Source organism: Antechinus flavipes, chromosome 5, assembly GCF_016432865.1.
Source record: "Antechinus flavipes isolate AdamAnt ecotype Samford, QLD, Australia chromosome 5, AdamAnt_v2, whole genome shotgun sequence".
Classification (NCBI taxonomy): Eukaryota; Metazoa; Chordata; class Mammalia; order Dasyuromorphia; family Dasyuridae; genus Antechinus; species Antechinus flavipes.
In genome coordinates, this window is record NC_067402.1 from 46,847,786 (window position 1) to 46,866,125 (window position 18,340).

General features: G+C 36.4%; 1 protein-coding gene across 1 annotated transcript in view; it reads right to left on the bottom strand.

The window, feature by feature from the left end:
- Nucleotides 1-18,340, bottom strand: part of CDK14 (cyclin dependent kinase 14) — a 545,438-nt gene that overhangs the window by 24,479 nt on the left and 502,619 nt on the right. Inside the window, 2 exon segments of the mRNA XM_052000624.1 lie at nt 7,727-7,872; nt 15,672-15,811. Of these exon segments, the coding sequence (XP_051856584.1) occupies nt 7,757-7,872; nt 15,672-15,811 (256 nt within the window). The 3' untranslated portion in view covers nt 7,727-7,756.

The window sequence follows — 18,340 nt, forward strand, 5'->3', positions numbered from 1 at the left end:
CATATAATTTATCTACAGATAATTTGATTCTTGGTTTTAGATAGTTATTGTATTAAGGAATGATCTATTGATTTCAGTGTTTTCTAGTTTTTTTTTTGAACAGAAATGATGTTGTATCTTGTCAAAAGATTTTATGTATTTATTAATATAATTACAGGATTCTTACTGCTATTAATATCATCAAGTATGTTTTATCATTTTACTAATACTAAAATAGCTCTATATTCTTGGCATAAACCCAAACTGGTTAGAGTATACAATCTTTGTGCTGTGTTATTATAGTCTCTTTGTTAATACTGCATTTAAAATTTCATATCTGTATTTATTAGGGATATTAGTCTTTTGTTTTCTTTTTCTCTTTTAACTATCCCTGGTTTAGGTATTGAACCAATAATTGTATCAGAGAGAAATTTGGTAATATCCTCTTCCTCCACTCAGTCATTTCCTATTATTTCAAATACATTATATAATATTAGAATTAATCTTTCCTTATGTGATTGTGTATATTCCTTTATTTCATTCAATAATCTCTATAGGTGAATAATGATTAATTTTTCTAGAATATTATTCAGGTCCTTTACTTGTTTTATTTGTTAAGGTTAGATTTATCTAAATCTGATAAGGGTAGATTAAGGCCCCTTATTATTATAGGTTTGGCATCCACTTCTCTCTGTAATTTCATACAGGTACGTAGATGCTATACTATTTTGTGCATATTTATTTAGCATAGATATTAATTCTTTTTCTAAGGTACCTTTCAGAAAAATGTAGTTTCCCTGTGCATCGCTTTAAATCAGGTTTATTTTTGTTGTTGCTTTGTCTGAAATCATGATTACTACTTATTTTTACATTTACTTCAGTGAAAGCATAAACAATGTTTCTCTATCCTCTAATTTTAACTCTGTGGGCAGAATTAAATCTAAAGGTCAATTCTAATGCCTTTGGGTTTTTCTTTCCAATCCTCACTCTTCTTGACTTCTCTGTAGCCTCTGACACTTTTAATCTCCCTGTTCTCCTCGATATCCTCTTCTCTCTAGGATTCATGACATTGTTCTCGTTCTCTTTGCCCCTTCCTACTCCCTCTTTTTCAGCCTCTTTGCTGGATCTTCATTCAAGTCATGCCTAATCAAGGTAGGAGTCTGTTCTGGACTCTTTTCTCTTTTTCTATACTATTTCACTTAGCTATCTCATCAGTTTTCATGGACTCAATTAAGCTAATGAAATTCAAATTGACAAATTCTACTTCTATTCCTTCTCGTGGTCTCAGGACAGATTCTTCTATTTTCTCAGTTCCAAATCTATTAGAAATCTCAAATCCTATCTTAAACTCAACCTATTCAAAACAGAACTCGTTAATTTTGCTTTTAATCCCTCTTTCCTTCCAAACTCCTCTATTACTATGGAGGGTACCACTGTCTTCCCAGTCAGATACTTAGACAACTGAAGTGTCATTCTCAACTCATTCTCTCTTACTTGCTTTATCTGTTGCCAAAATCTGTTGATTAAACCTTTGTAACATTTCTCACATACATTCCCTTTTGTCTTCAGATACTTCCACTAAAGATAACTGAGAAAAGGAGGATGGTGATGGTCAATCATCTGCCAGAAACAAACAGGATGGAATGGGATACTTATGCATGTAGAGGGGTTAGTCTTAGTAAGGAGAAAGGTCATAAAGCAGAAGAAAAGTAACAAAGTTATGATGAGATAAAGGACTTTCTCAGGGTTCATAAATATGGACATAGAATCATGTGGCCATTTCCCAGGCACAGTCTGTCATGGTCTGGCCTCCTCTGTTTTGGCAGAACTTGGTTCCTATCAGGGTTAGGTGAGTTTGCCATCTCCATTGTCTAAGAGAGATATTCCCGCCTCCCTTTCAGCTTCCTTTTGAATCCTCTGGTCATCTTGTTTTCCATGATTTAGCACTATGGTACATGCTTTGGAACTCTTTTATAGAATGAGGAAAAGGCCAAAAAAACACAAAAAACAAAACAAAACAAAACCGTAATCCAAACCCTAAAACTTTCAATTTTATAGGGATCCACTTGAGGTCCTCCATCCCTAAAATTCTACCATGAGAATATCACGAAGAAACAGCAAAAGGTCCAGTTGGAAAAATGCTCTTTGAGCCAAGAAGATATTACTGCAAAGATTGTCCTCTATTTTAGGGGAAATATTTGAGTAAAGAGAACCCAATGCAAAATGTGTTTTTTTTAAACTAAGTTTCTTCCAGGTTTCCTTTCTTTCATTTATAATTAAAATAATGTCTTTTGTGATGGTTTTTTTTTTTTTTTTCAGAAAGGGAAAAGAATAAGCATTTATTAAGCATCTATGTGCTAGGCACAATGCTAAATGCCTATTTAGAAATCCTTCCCTAGATTCACAATAATAAAATAAGCCATGCATATGCTTGTGAATAAAGCATATAATCAATGATAATAGTATTAAAAAGACTGAAAAAGAGTCTCTGAAGGTTCAACCACTTGAGTGTTTGGACTTGACTGACAAAAAGACAAAAAGACTGAGTCATGTACTGGAAATTACTGTAATTTAGAATAAGAACTCCAAAGCCAAGTACTGATGAGTTGTGAGACATTGGTCAAATCATTTACCTATTCTTTAAGTCTCATTTAGCCAATCTACAAAATGGGAATCATGCTTCTTTTTTGTCAAGAAAATATTTTGTAAACTGTAAAGTGCTATGGAAATGTGAGCCTATAGTCTAACCTGAAAAAATAATTTCATTTTCCAGATAATGTAATTTCTACCAGATTTTGTGATTTCTACCAATTTGATAGGTTTGAAGAATAGATGTTTCAACCTTTATATATTATTTTATCATCTGATATTCTAAGTCAAAACTGACAACAAAAGGACACTTTATTGATCATATCATATGCATCCAATGAAGGATCTAGACAATGCATTGCCCTACTTTTTTGTCATATGAATGGAAAACTAAACTAGTTCTGGGGATAAGTATGGGATTTGCATGTGAGTATAAAATTATATATATATATATGTATATATATATATACACACACACACATATATATATGTATATATATATATATATGTATATATATACATATATATATCAACACATACATCTATGTGTGTATAAGGGAATATGTCTATATGTGTGTGTCTATGTAGCAGTAAGATAGAGTCTTGAGTCTGGAGTCAGAAAGATTCAAATGTGTGAATTCAAAGCTGCCTCAGGTATTAACTATGTGACTCTGGGCAAAGTCATTTAACCCTATTTGCCTCAGTTTTCTCATCTGTAAAAGAAGCTGGAGAAGGAAATGTCAAATCACTTCAATATCTTTGCCAAGAAAGCCCCAAATGGGGTCACAAAGCACTGGACATGATTGAACAACAACAACAACAACAACATGTGTATATATCACTAATGAGAATAAGTATGCAAATGACAGTCACCCGACTTTTCTGTCCTTTCTTTAGAGAAATTTCCATGTGCATATCATTTAGAGCTTTCTCTTTCTGGTGGTCTCACCCTTTGATGATGAATAAACACAAGTGGGAAAAAGCCATAAAACCATCAAGTAACATTTCTGAATGAGGACAGGGAAAATGTAAAAAAAAAAAAAAAAAAAAAAACAGAAAACAAACCCAAACCCAAACCAAAAAACAAAAACAAATTTTAATGATCCAGTGGCACTCACCCCATTTTAAGTACAGACTCTTATAATTTTAAGTCACTCATTTTGGTTGTTACTAGATTCTAAAACCTAAATTGCTTTCAGCTGCAAAGCAAAATGCATCTTATTAGCCTTTCCACTAAAGCCAATTTATGCAAATCCAGCATGATTAGCTAAATAATTAAAGTGACCCTCAACATACATGTATAGAAATAATTTGGTACTGAGATATGGGAGGGAAATTAGGGCTGGAAACACATCATCCTCCCCACTTAGTCTTCCATCTTTACAATGGCTGCAGTCATACAATGAATGCTTCTTCACAGTTATTTTCATTTAAGTCCCCAAAGCTGGGTTATTAAAGTACTAGCTTAAAGCTTTGTCATATCTGAATCCCCACCCCCATCCAAGCTCCCAGTGCTATTGCTTTACCCAGAACACAGACACTTGGGAAGTTTAAGATGCTGCTGCCTGTTTAGACACTTAGTTAAATCAACACCCAAAAAATCAGAGTCTCGGAGCTATGGTTATTATTTTTTTCCCCATGAATCTCCTTTCAGACAGACCTTTTACATTATAACTTCTATAGTTTTCTTTTTCTTTAGATGTTGTGGAAGTGAGACCAATACATGGTCAGTATTATCTGGCTTTTCAGAGTAATTAACCAGTCATTGCACAGATAGGCTCAGAACCTCCACACAGGCACGGAATGAAAATGAGGAGTCCACTGACTGACAGGAACATCCCTGGACCACAGCATCCTTCCTCTGAGAGGCAGCATGAAATACACACACCGCCCCCAACAAGGATCAATGTGTCTCAATGGTATTTCTGAATAAAGAAGGAATTGAGAGAGAAAAAACCGATAAAGATAGAAAAAGAAAAAAATAAAGATGTAAAAAGTAAGAGGCAAGGGACAAAACAGATAAGGTAAATATTGGGGCTAATGAGTCATTTTGCATTCAGGTCCAATTCTTCAAACCTCATTTGAGATTTTCCTGACAGAGGTACTGGAGAGGTTTGCCATTTTTCTCTCCAGCTCACTTTACATATGAGGAAACTGAATTAAACAGGGTTAAGTGACTTGCTCAGAGTCACATAGCAAGTAAATGTCTGAGACTCAGGAGGATGATTCTTCTGGACCCCATGTCCAGCACTCTCTCCACTATGGCACCATTTATCTGACCCTGAGAGCAAACAGTCCTAGACAAATGATATTCACAATGGAAGCATAAGCTTGTGCCAGCACTTAATAATAAAACAAAAAAATTTAATAATAAAATAACAAACATAAATTTAGTGATGTAACAAAATATGTATTTGTAATTCATGATATATAATAATAAAACAAAAACCGTTAAGGTAAACACAGATATACTACACACACACACACACACACACACACACACACACACACACAATTTTTTACATGAATGAATAAGATTACAGAGAAAATCCTTTCTTAGAATGATGGGAGTTCCAAGCCGCCTTTAAAAATTCTTTTTCAGTGAATACCTTTAGCTGCCATATTGGTGATGGTTTTGGCACTGGGCTTCTGTCATAGAGAGCTAAAAGATCTAATTGGCTATTCTCATATTACTCCTGGCCTAATGAAAAAACCTGATGATGAGGAAACAAATTCAGCAGCCCTGAACTGAAATCTGGGGTTGTTTGGATATGTTTGTGTATATATGTGTTGTAGGAATAACATAAAACAAGCACATTTTAGAAGGGTTCTGTTCTACTGAACTGACCAAGAAATTTATCAAGCTGGGAGTCTCATTGTGGCAATGGATGTTCAGTAGTTTAAAGGCATGTGGTTATCCTCATGTATGCCATTGCTCTCTGAATTCCAATGCTATTGGTCTGAAACTCAGTCCTGACTTGGCATGAACAACTAAAATACGAGTTATCCTTTGCCCTAAAATAGAGCAGGTGAAGTTGAGCAATCTGAAGGTTGTTTCCCCACCTCTCGGCCCCCATCCCCTGCAGGATGCAAAGAATCACAACTGGAGACATTTCAGGATTTTCTATGTCTGGCTACGGTTCCTTACCAAAGAGGGGCCAGTTCTGTAGTAATTCTGGCCAGCATTTACAAATTACCTTTCATCTTGGCATCTTTCATCTCAGGATCATTCATAAATCATCAGCATGATCCTGAGAGGGAGGAATTTCCTTGCTCGGTGTACAAAAGAGAAAGCTGGGGCTCCCGACTCCGTGAGCCAAATGGGTCACAGTATTGACCAATCAGCCACATGATCAATAGTGACTGAAGCAGAACTGGCAGACTTGTTCACCATGGCAACCGTTCAAGCAATTCTGATAGTGGGCCATGCTCCTGAAATGCCAATGCAGTCGTGCCCTGAGGCACAGGACGAGTAATCGGCCTGGAAATCAACTTTACAGATTAATCAGTGTGATTAGAATAGGAACCCTTCCTCACACTCAGACCCAATAAGGACACACCCAAGAAATGACCCTGAAATCCGAGATTTTACAGAGTCAGAGCTCGTAATATAAATGTTTTCCTAATAGCCAGTTTCATGGGATGGAGAAGATGGATAAAGCGAATCATCAGGGGGGTGTGTGTGTACAACAAGGTTTGCTTATTTGATCATCACAATTATAGGAAGAAGAATCTTGCTCGTTTACGCTGTTATGATGTGACTTACATTTTTTTGAAATTTTAAAGATTAAAGTTTAAAACTGCACTAAGATTTTTTGACACAAATAAGTAGGGAATATAGGAAAATAAATACATACATGTACATATATGCATACATACACATACATTTATATACATATATACTATATATATACACTATATTCTACATGTAAATACATAAATATATATATATATACACACACATTCATACATACACTATGTGTGTCTGTAGATATCTATGTATCTATATATCTCAGGAGATAACCAATAAAGAGTCCATCTACTCCACCATTGTTCACCCCATACCGAGAGACAGAGACAAAGGTCCTACTACCACGGGTGATTAGCCCCCAAACAGTACCAACTGGTTCTGACATATCTAATCATGACTTTGTCCAACAGCACAAACAAAGTAGTCTTGAACCTTGGCAGAAGCAAGCCCAAAGTCCAGGTCTTTTAATACCAAATCCAATCTTTTTTTCCCTCTGACATCTTACTAATTATCTTTCCTATTCAGCTCTCACCTTCCCTGCGTGTCTCATATATGGCTCGTTCAAATGCTCATCTCTAGATATATTAATTTCCTACTGATGTGATACTTCTGCAGTCCAGGAGAGTGACAGCAGATGCTAACCTTGGCTCTTCAGTCAACATCATCCCAACCTAATAAAAATAAATGGTTTCATGTTCAACCTTGATTCAAATTGTTTCTTGTGGAGCCTTCTCTTGGTACCCAGCATTTTATCACACTTTTACCTAGGCTCTGACCAGGGATGTACTAATAAATGTTTAATAACTGGTTCTCTAAAAGGATAAAACACTTTTAAGTTTACCCTGTCTTATAACACTTTCTCCATCAGTTTCTTAAGTCAAGACAATGAACAAAATAATCAATCCAATTCTGATTTGTAGCACTGTCAAGTGCTAACATGTAAAATTTCTGATGTGTAAATGCACACACTGAAAATTTAATGACTGGTACTAGCTAGCTCTGGCACATCCTGGCTCTGACAAAAATCAACCCATTTTTCAGAGGAGCAAAAGAATGAGAGAGAAAGGAGTAAGGGGCCAAAATCAGACTAAAGAGAGCATTAAAAAAGAGGTCAGTGTGCAAATCAAGGTCCACGGGCAACGTTTGGTGGCCTCTGAAGTTTTAAAAGACTCAACCCTAAGAATCATGTGGCAACAGGGAGGACACAGAGAGAGGGAACATGACTTCTCAGTGGTGTCCATGGCTAGTTCAATGGCTTTGAAAATGTGAGGCTTCCATGATGTTTTCAGAAGAAAAAAAACTTACAGAAAAGAATCTGAAATACTCTATTCACAGGAGGGGAGAGGGGAAGCTTGTTGCTTAAATTTTTCTGAAAATGATTCTTTAAAGAAATCTGTGCCATCTTACCTGCATCCCCTTTCGGCAACCATGTGTTCTTCAGTGCTTGCTATTTGACAGACTTTTGCCATAACTATTGTTTTTTCCAAAGGCCCGCATACTTTCTCCAACTTCTGGTTGTAATCTTACATTTGGGACAGTAAAAACAGAAGACACTGTGGATAAATGAAAATTTTAGATATGACTTATTAGCATATTTCCTTCTGCTTTCATTACTGTAAATCAACAATAAAGACTTTCACAGAAAAACGAGATAAAGGCATTTTGTTGTTGTATAGTTGTTTGAATTATGCGCAAGTCTTTGGGGTTTCCCTGGCAAAGACACTGGAGAGGTTTCCAATTCCTTCTCCAGCTCATTTTACAGCTGGGGAAACTGTGGCAAATGGGGTTAAGTGGCACCAGAATTATGAGATCACAGATACAGCTTAAAAATGTTCTTCCTCCTAAATTTCATCTCTTACAGCTCCAGGACCATCTCTCATATGTAGCATTTCTAGTTTTTTTTTCTAGCAGCTAAATGGTATAGTGGAATGAATAATGGACTTGGGAATTAAGAAGATCTAAGTTCAAATACTGCCATAGACACTTACTCTGGGCAAGGCTCTTAACCTCACTCTGTCTCAGTTTTCTCTTCTGCAAAATGGGTATAATAATATATAATAGAATGTGTATAATAATATAATAATAATGTTCCAGGATTACAAGGCTAAAACGTGATAATATTTGTAAAGTGCAATCCAAAACTTAAAAATGCTATTATTATCCCCCAGCTTCTAGTGTCCTCAATTCACAGAATTACCTTGTATTCATTTTCTGGACCTATCACACACACACACACACACACACACACACACACACACACACACACCTTGTGTCCCCTGCTAAAATGTTAGCTCCTTGAGGCAAGGATATTCCTTCTTGTCTTAGGACGTTCAGCACTTTATCATATTGCTTCAGCACATTGTAATCACTTTAAAAAGGCTTGTTGATTAAATGACTGAAATGCTGTAGTAAACTTTCCCTTTTGAAAAGAAAATAATAAGCTGGGAAATGAGGGTGGGATCTTAGCTGCCCAGAAGTCCTGAGCATGAGCTTTTGGTAAGTTATGTGCTCTATTTACCTGAGGGGAAAAACTCAACCATTAGATGCTGAAGAAGTACAGTGACAGAGTGCTGAAGATTCATTTCCCTGATTTCGAATCATTTAGGTCTGTTGGCTTTAATTTCTTGTTTATAAGATAAGCTGGAGAAGGGAATAGCAAACTGAAATATGTATCAAGAAAACCCCAAATGGGGACTTTAAGAGTCGCACAATCCTGAAATGATCTAATACGCTGATGGTTGAGTTTCAAATTAACTCAAAGTTTATGAACACAAAGATGCAGAGAAAGGGAAGCTGTCATGGTTTCTACAGATGTTGGACTCCCAAACCTAGTCCTAAAATATAGAATAATCTCTGACGTGTCAAAGCCCAGCTTCTACTTCTTTTACAAAAAGTCTCTAATGCTTCCTGGCCCTAGAAGGAAATGAATTCTCCTCTTTTCCAGTTTCCTTGTCTTCTCCTGAGCACATTTTGTCTCATAGCTGAGTAATTTATATAGAGGATAAGCCTGTTGAGGGCATTATTCATCATGGCATCCCCATAGCCCCTCTCGATGCCCTAAAATGTAGTATATCCTTAACAAATACTTGTTGAATCTTAATGTCTCCCTCGTCAGGATGGCCAACTGTTGCAAAAGTGCTATCTCAATATAATATGGAGGTAATTCATTTCAATAAGTGAACGCTTCTTCAGCACCTTCTGTGTAGGGAGAGCTGGGTTAAGCACTGGGAAATCATCATGTGTAGCTAAGACAGTAGCAGGGATTTGGCCCAAGCACAGTAATGATAATGGCACAAGTATTCGGGACAGATGTAACCTAACACACTCTGTAAAGTATTGGTCGGGGATAATGAGCAGACTTCGTGGAAGAGGCGGCATTTGAGCCGGGCTTTAAAAGCTAGCTAAGAATTCGCCAGGCAGAGGGGAGGGAAGAACCAACATTCAGGGCAGAGGATGAGAGAAGTGCTGGAGGGAAAAGACTGGGTGAGTTTAGGGAGCAGAAAGTTGTCCAATCTGGCAGGAACAGTGAAAAATGACTCCATTTAACATTATTCAACTCTTTCTGAAGCTTTTTGTCTTGTCTAGGCAATAGTTATGTCATCTGGAGTAGCAAAACCTCCCTTTTGAGACTTTCCAAGCCTCTGATTGCCCCACAAAGTTCTATACAATCAATATCCATTAATTATGATTCTCCATTGCCTTCTGGATATAATACAAACTTGTAATGTCTTCAAAGTCTCTTTCACCAGATGTGATGTTACAATCTGATCCTTTCTTTTCCTAAACCCCTAAACCCCATCATATACCTTGCTATAATTGGATTTCTTGTGGACCAGAAGAATCTCCCTTTTAATTTCTAACTCTCCAGCAAGGTAATACTAACTAGTCGGGCAACCTCAACTCAATAAACCTCTTACATTGAGAAGCTTGTCCCAATTAAATCCATCCATTCTCTAACCCATAAGTACAGGCCTTAAACCACTAACAACTGTACTCCTAGAGAGGTATGGGGAGTATCAAGTAAGATAATGAGCATAAATATGTTTTCCAAAGCACAAAACACTATCCAAAAGTAAGGTATTATTATTATTATTATTATTATCTAAATTAGCTTTGTCTTCTTGCTTTTTATCCTTCTTTTGGACAAGAGGATATTAATAGCCTCTGTATTTCTACATTATTCTTGTTTTCCCCTTACTCAAATCTAAGTACTTTTCTTTTTTTGGCAAATATTGGAAGATGTGACAAAGAAATGCCAAAAATAAAGAGTCCTGACACTATTCTTTTTTAAAGAGAGAGGAAAAAAAAGGGAAAAAAACCTTTTGGGCAACCTTACTATCTTATACTATATATCAATATTGATATCAAGATATATATATGTATAATATTTGTACATATTGTTGAATTAGTTCATTGAGATCAGTTGTTATCTCTTCAAAAAATCCATTTCTGGGAGGGGAGAGAGGCTGATGTGGCAAAACCTGCTTTCTTATTCCCCAGGATGTCTAAAGAACCTAGTTGAAAATGATTCACAGATAATGGATAGACTCATTGAAGATCTTCCATGGGTAACAGATGATCCAGTGATGGTGACTATGTTAATAAATAGGTTGATTAAAGATGACCCTTGAGTACTGGATAGATCCACTAAAGATGACCCATGGGCAAAATTGATGGATCCACTGAAAATGACCCATGGGTAATGAATGGATTGAGATAAATCTACTCAAGATGACCCAGGGATAACGGATCACTCCTGCTTAATGGATAGATTCACTGTAGCTTCATATAGGTTATCGTATATTATTTCTGATAGTCTGCACACAAAAATTGATATAAGTGATTATCATTGGAAAGTGATAAAGGAAGTAAGCTGGTCAAGTAGTAGGGGGTTGGTGAGGAAGTAGGAATAATTAAAATAACTGACGTTATTGGAGCATTTTAAATTTGTTGGGCACTTTTAAAATGACATCCCATTTGAGTCTCACAACCCTTGGGAGATAGGGATCTTCTCCATTCTACAGATGAGAACACTAAAGCCTGGAGAGATGAAATGTCCTACCTGAAGTTATACAGTGTCAGAGGTGGGATTCCCACCCAGGTTTTCCTGAGTCCCGGACCACGCTCCCTCTGATAACAGAGACAGACTCTTACACAGGATCGAAAGAAATTTTTAAAAGCTCAAGAAAGAGCTGAAGCCCACTGGTTAAGGTCTCCCGGGAAATCTTGTAGGAAGAATTCCACAGCATGAAATCGTGTGTGTGTCATAGGATATATATCCGCACAGGAGGTTTACACATAGATGATGAGATCATGGCTCCCTCTGAAACATTCCTCATGATACATGGCTTAAGAATAGGAATATCATTGGTGCTCAGGAAACTCTAGTGACTAGCTAACTGACTTCACGTCATTCCTTTCTTTATCTAACATCTGCTGTGGAACTATTTAGATAAGAGACCAGAGACAAAAACAAAAACAAAAAAAAAAGCAACCCCCACCCCAGACTATTGGACTAGAAGACATACACTCTAAGATTTAGTTTTAGTCCTCCCTCTCTCCCAACACCTTTTCCTTCTTCCCTTCCTTCCTTCCTTCTTATGAAGAATTTTGGCAACAGGTGGTTCTCAGTTTTCTTTTATATAAATGCTTTTTTTTCTTTTCTTTTCTTTTTTTTTTTTTTTTTTAAAACAATGGGTCAGTTTTTTAAAAAGAAATATCCATATTAGGATGCTTCCAAGTGTGGAAGTCCTGCTAGCTATTCCAAACATGGGACTCATCTTTCACAGACGCACATTTTGTGAATTAGCAAATGAATGTATAAAATCAGGGCCTCGGCCCTGTAAAATGTACTTTGTTCATTTACTTTGACAAGGGTAGTTCAGCTTTAATTATTTATGAAACTTGATAGTATACACTAGAGAATGCCCTTAGTGTATTTGGTGAAAGTAATGAATTCCTTCTATGCCCAGCCCTCCCTTTACTTCGCAGCAATTAAATCTTTGTGAAGAAGTGGAGCAAGGCTGTTGGGGTTTTAGGATGGAGGGCGAATGACAAGGTATATGGAACAAGAGCCACAAGGATTAACCAACTTCTACTAGGGCACACGCAGTCTTCACCATTTATTATTCTTGCGCAGGCTGAAACGTTTTTTTGCCTTACTTCATTTGAAGGTGGGTTATAAATTATTTACACATATGGGTCCTATGCAAATGGGTCTGAGAGAGTTTAAAGAAGTAGAACAGTAAGGAGCAATGTTAAAAATTTTCATGTGTTCTTTTATAAAGAAGACTATTGAGCAACAGGTATTTCTTTTTTGCAAGCCAATGTCAAAGTGACTAAGGGAGCCTTAACCAATGACATCAAAGCATTATATTCTTATAGTACAGAATTTGGGTTGTGAAGGGGAAAAAGGAATTATGAGTAGAACTATATTCTTCCATAAGTTACCTCGTGTTTTTTTCTTTCTCTTTCTTTCTTTCTCTTTTTCTTCCTTCCTTCCTTCCTTTTTTTCTAACATTTTCCTTCTTTCCCTTCTGTTTCTCCCTTCCTTTCTTCCTTCCTTTTTTTGCTAACTTTTTCTGTCTTTTCCTTCCTTTTCTCCCTTTCTCTCTTCCTTCCTTTTTTTCTAACTTTTTCTGTCTTTTCCTTCCTTTTCTCCCTTCCTCTCTTCCTTCCTTTTTTTCTAATTTTTTCTGTCTTTTCCTTCCTTTTCTCCCTTCCTCTTTCTTCATTCTTTCTTTTCTCTTTAGTGTTTCTTTTATTCTTTCTTTCTTTCTTCCCCTTCCTTCCTTCCTTTCCTCCTTCCTTCCTAAATAACATTTCTTTCCACTTTACCTTTTCACCTTTTTTTTTTCACCTCAGAGTTATTTTTCCAAAAAGTATTAGAAGTCATCTTTGAAAACATTAGGTCTACTCTGGTGTATGCATCCAAAGCAAGACTTTAGTCCTTAGGCCAACTACTTTATTGATTCTGCAAGGTTCCTTACCATGAAAGCCTCCTTAAAAAAAAAAAAAAAATTCCTTAGGAGAGGACACCAGTCTTATTACCACTGCCCACTCAACTGTCCATTTTCATTCACATGGCTCTACACATGCTTATATTGTCACTGGGGAAGTTTGTGAGAAAAACCTCATGGGGGAAAACCTGGACCTAGACAACAGAGTGCCCAAACTAGTCATATTTCCCATAAAAGGAGTACTTCTCCAAGACTCCAAAGTCTGGGAATCCTTTGTTTTGTAGACATGTTTACAAGTAGGACCAGGTTGTTCCAAATGGAAGCGATAGTAGTATTCGGTACTGGAATTGTGCCTTTTTTTTTTTTTTTTTTTTTTTGCCACTGGATTTATGCTCCATAATGATTATCTACTAGACACAGAAATAGCATTTCTGTAACTCGAAATTGTTACCGGAGGCCTTTAGCAGAATCTTGCTTTAAAAATATAATGATTTTTCATCTTTATTCTCCCCCCTTCAAAAGGTTCCACCGCTCCTGATGTTTAACGCTATGCAAAGACGTGTTTCTGCCAATGAATATCGCCTTATGGTTATGCTTCTGCAAATAACCTGCTGTGAGCTGATAAAAGGATTAATGCAGCCAAAATTCTTAATCTGTGAAATTACAAATTAAATTCTCATATTAAAAATGCCACCCTGAGGTATTTTTTGTGGCTTTAATTCCCCTCTGGTGTTCTGCATACATTGTGCTCGTTAATGATGGGGACAAGGCTGTCTCTGCTGGCAGCCTGCTGCCGAGTGATAATGTGCAGGCATTTACTCCACTGATAGAACTGGATTTAACCACTGGCTGATAAACTAAGTGGCAAGTGGCTAATAAGTCCATATTAACAGGGAAGCACTACTACAGAATTCAGAACTCGGAGACTATCAAAATCCTGGCTTAAACTCAATCGTCGAGTCAGATGGGATTGAGATGTCACCAACGCCAAGCGGTTTGGAGTTATCTGTTACACTAAATGAAAAACAAACCGTATGTTTGATGTCTGATGAGCCATAAACTAATGAAGCTCTTTGTATCATTTTTTTTTTCCAGCAGAGAGAGATTCATCATCATTTCATTATCTAGCCACAGGGATTTCATCTTTATTTTAAGAAAAAAATTAGGGTAGAGCTGTTGTGATGGTCAGTTTTATGATTTAGGGGAGGAAGGAAATAAAGTAGGAGGACTAACTTATAGTCCACTGGTCAGGAAGATCTGGATTCAAATTCCATCCCTGACACTTGTTAGCTTTGTGACCCATGGCAAATCATATAATTTTCCTGTTCCATAGGCAGCTTTCTTGAACCATAAACTATAGAGAAAGTGTCAACCTATATTAGCACATGGGAGTTCCCTCATCTGAGAATTCTCAATTCCAATAATCTAGGAGAGTAAAGGAAGCAAACTCTACCTCCAGTTAATAAAATGTCTCATATGTAGGAAAATAAAAACACTCAATATGTTATTAAACATGTACATACCAAGATAGTGTCAGAAAATAACCATGATTTTTAAATGTTAAAACCTACAAGAATAATCAGAATTTGTCATTTGGGTGGAACATATCTCTACAGATCAGAAATATTCTTACTGCAATCCAATTTTACAAGATTTCACAAGACAGAGGCTTTACACTTTGGAAAAGAGATAAGGACCTCCCTGCCATAAATCCTTCCCAAATATTTAAAATGTAATTGAAAAAGGCTGTGTAAATAACTTTTTTTTTTTTTTTTGAGAGAGGGAGTAAAAGCAAAATGCAAAGCCACCAGGAAAATGTTTTGTTTTAACAGACAAGCTAGAGAAGGGCTGCCTCTGAGAGAACCAAAAGCATTCCTGGTTAAAGTGAATTACAAGTCATCATTCTTATATTTTTTGCTCAGTAAATTAAACAGTTGTCAGTTCTGTACTCCTCAGCTGGCTGTTTTAAGGTTATTGTTCTAACAAAGATAATATCTGAGAATCAAATAGAAATGAATCTTAAAAAAAAAAATTCTATGTACTGTAGCCAGTTACAAAGTACTGTATGTGGAAAGCACTAAATATGTAAATTGCATTTTTCTTTTGCTTTTTGAATGACTACTCAGATAATTCTTTTGGATGCACACATAATCAAATACAAAGATATCTCGCTACACACTGCAGAGTGGAGATAGCGAAAAAGGAATCCATTTTCTTCCTGTATCAAGCAAACTCTGCACTTTGAATGGCAGGATTCCAGTAAACACACGCACATCTATGTGCATGTCCAGACCCGAATGTGTGAGAGTGGCGCGTGTGTGCGTGTACGTGTGTGTGAACATGCACGCTGATTTTATTGCTTTCACAGGACCTGGAGTCTGGGTCATACTCACTATCGGTTAGCTCCCATAGCCGGGGGGGCAGATCACTGAAATACTCATGGTTCAGGGCTGCTGGGGCAGACAATCTGTTCTTTGGGAAACACTGGAGTAGTTTGGAGGCCAGATCCTCTGCATGGTTCACATAGCTGAGCCTGAAATGCAAACAGTAAAGGGTAAGACAAAGCAATGAGAAAGCAGCTGAATTTTATAAGAGGCTCACTCCTTTCTTTTTTTTTCCCCAAGCTTCCCCATATTTTCATTTTAAAAGAGAACCTGCTGAAAACCAGCATCAACAGAACTGTCTTTTTTTTTCTAAAGATATTTCTACACATCAAAATAGACCTTTAACTGGAGAAATTATATATATATATATATATATATATATATATATATATATATATATATATACACATACATACACACATACACACACACACACACACACACACACACACACACACACATTTGGGATAGAAATCCCAAGGTCCAGAGGTAAACCACTCTAACAACTTCTCATTAAGTGGCTGGAAACATGAACTATTTTGTTTTAACTAAAAGGACCCAACCAAGTCAAATATTCTAATAAACATGTGCATACCTTTTCACAAAAACAAACCTCTGGCTACGCAATTTTTTCTACAAATCCAAATTTCCCTTGATTGAACACAAGATAATTTGCCTGAGTAGAACATTAACACAAGGGGATTCCTTACACTATATGAAGCTGTAGAATGTGATTCTTGAAATTTCTGTATATGATAGAAAAAAGTGTTCTAAGATAGCTCATGGAACCCAGCAATAATGTATTCTAATCTTTGCTTTTCCAGATTTTCATTTCACCTCATCCAATTATTCAGAACTATTCAGTTGACACCTAGATTTTCCTTCTTACTCCTTTAGCTCATTTATTTGTTGTTTTCAGCAGAAGAGTCCCACATAGGGAGTGATTCAAGGAGGCAATGGCAGAAAGAACTTGGTGAGTCTACCAGAGTTTGATGTAGAGACAGTGTAACAATAGACATATTTCTCATAAATCTCAGAATAGGTTATACTTGACAAGTTTAGCATACATTTGGCTGTTGAACTTTTTCTACTGGTCTGTTAAGTGACATCAGTTGGTTGTAGAAATGTTTTTCTGGGCTTTCAACTTATTTTTCGTGTATTTTAGATTATCCATAAATGTTGTTCTTCTTTATTGATGAGGAAATATTGATGTTTCTATAACTGCCTGAGAAATCTGTGTTTTGGTAAGATATTTTGTTCATTTGTGATCAATTGTACAATTCTGAAAGTATATCTTAACTGTTATTGTATAGGTATTACTTACTCTAAATGTGTACTTCCTATTAAGCTTTGACTTAAGGATGCCAGTAAGTCTCCCAACACTCACCAATTTCTCTCTGATAGTTTTATGTTCAGTGTGTCTTGAATGGAAAAGACAAAGGTATTTTAAGTAGAGAGAAAGGAACATGAATTTATTAAGTATCCTTCATGTGATAAGCACTGTGCTAAGCACTTTACTAACATTATCTCATTTCATTCTTACAACAATCTTATGAGTTAATCCCCATTTTATAGTGAGAAAAGTGAGGCAGTCAGAGGTTATGTGATTTTTCTAGGGTCATACAATAGTAAATGTCTGGAACAAAATCTGAATTTAGGTCTTGCTGACTCCATAATTCTCTCCATAATTCATCCTATGTTAAAATTAACTAGAATCTCAGAAACTCGGTGATCCAAAGCAATCCCAAAAGACTTTGGACAGAAAATGTCATCTTCATCCAGAAAAAGAACTATGGAAATTGAATGTAAATCAACACATTCATATTCACTTATTTTTTTCCCCTCTCCCATGGTTTTTCCCTTTTGTTCTGTTTTCTCTCCCAACATGATTCACAAAGAAATGTGTATTAAAATTTAAAAAAATTAAGATTAAATAGGGGCTTGAATTCCATACATGACAGCTTTGTTTCTAAGAGAATAATTTGTTCCTGTCCAGCTACTAGGACACAACTGTGTCATTCAATTGATTAGTCATGTCCAATTCTTTGTAACTCAATGGGCCATACTGTCAATGAGAATTTCTGAGCAAAGATGCTAGCAGGTTTTGCCATCTCTGTTTCCAGTAGATTAAAGCAAATAGAAGTATGTTCCTCAGGATCACAGAGTTAGTAAGGTATGAGGTCAAATTTAAAACAAGGTCTCCCTGACTCCAGGCCTGGTGCTCTATCCACTAAGCCATCAGGCTAGGATAATCTTGTCCTGCTGTTGATCAGTCAATGAGTAATAGATTTAGAGCAAGAGAGGGAAGACTCATAATTTCATCAAAAAGTATTGTGCATAGACCCCAAAACCAGGTCCCCCGTTGCAGAACTACAAATTTTAATATAAAACAATTCAAGACCAAGAGACTATCAGTGGTACAATTGCTGGATTAAACAAGAATAATTTTATGAACTCCTAAATGATTTCAGAGTATCAAATTCATTTAGCAAAGTGAACAAGTGTATCTCCTTTCCCAAATGAAATACTCTTCTTTGTGTACACATCAAAGGCAATTTTTTTTCACCCACTACACTTCAAAGTTTGCTGACTCTTATGGAGTGAACTAGCTGGAAAATGATTTGGAGTAAAAGAATTTGGCTTAAGTTTCTTCATATGGCAAAGGCAGGTCAGTATTT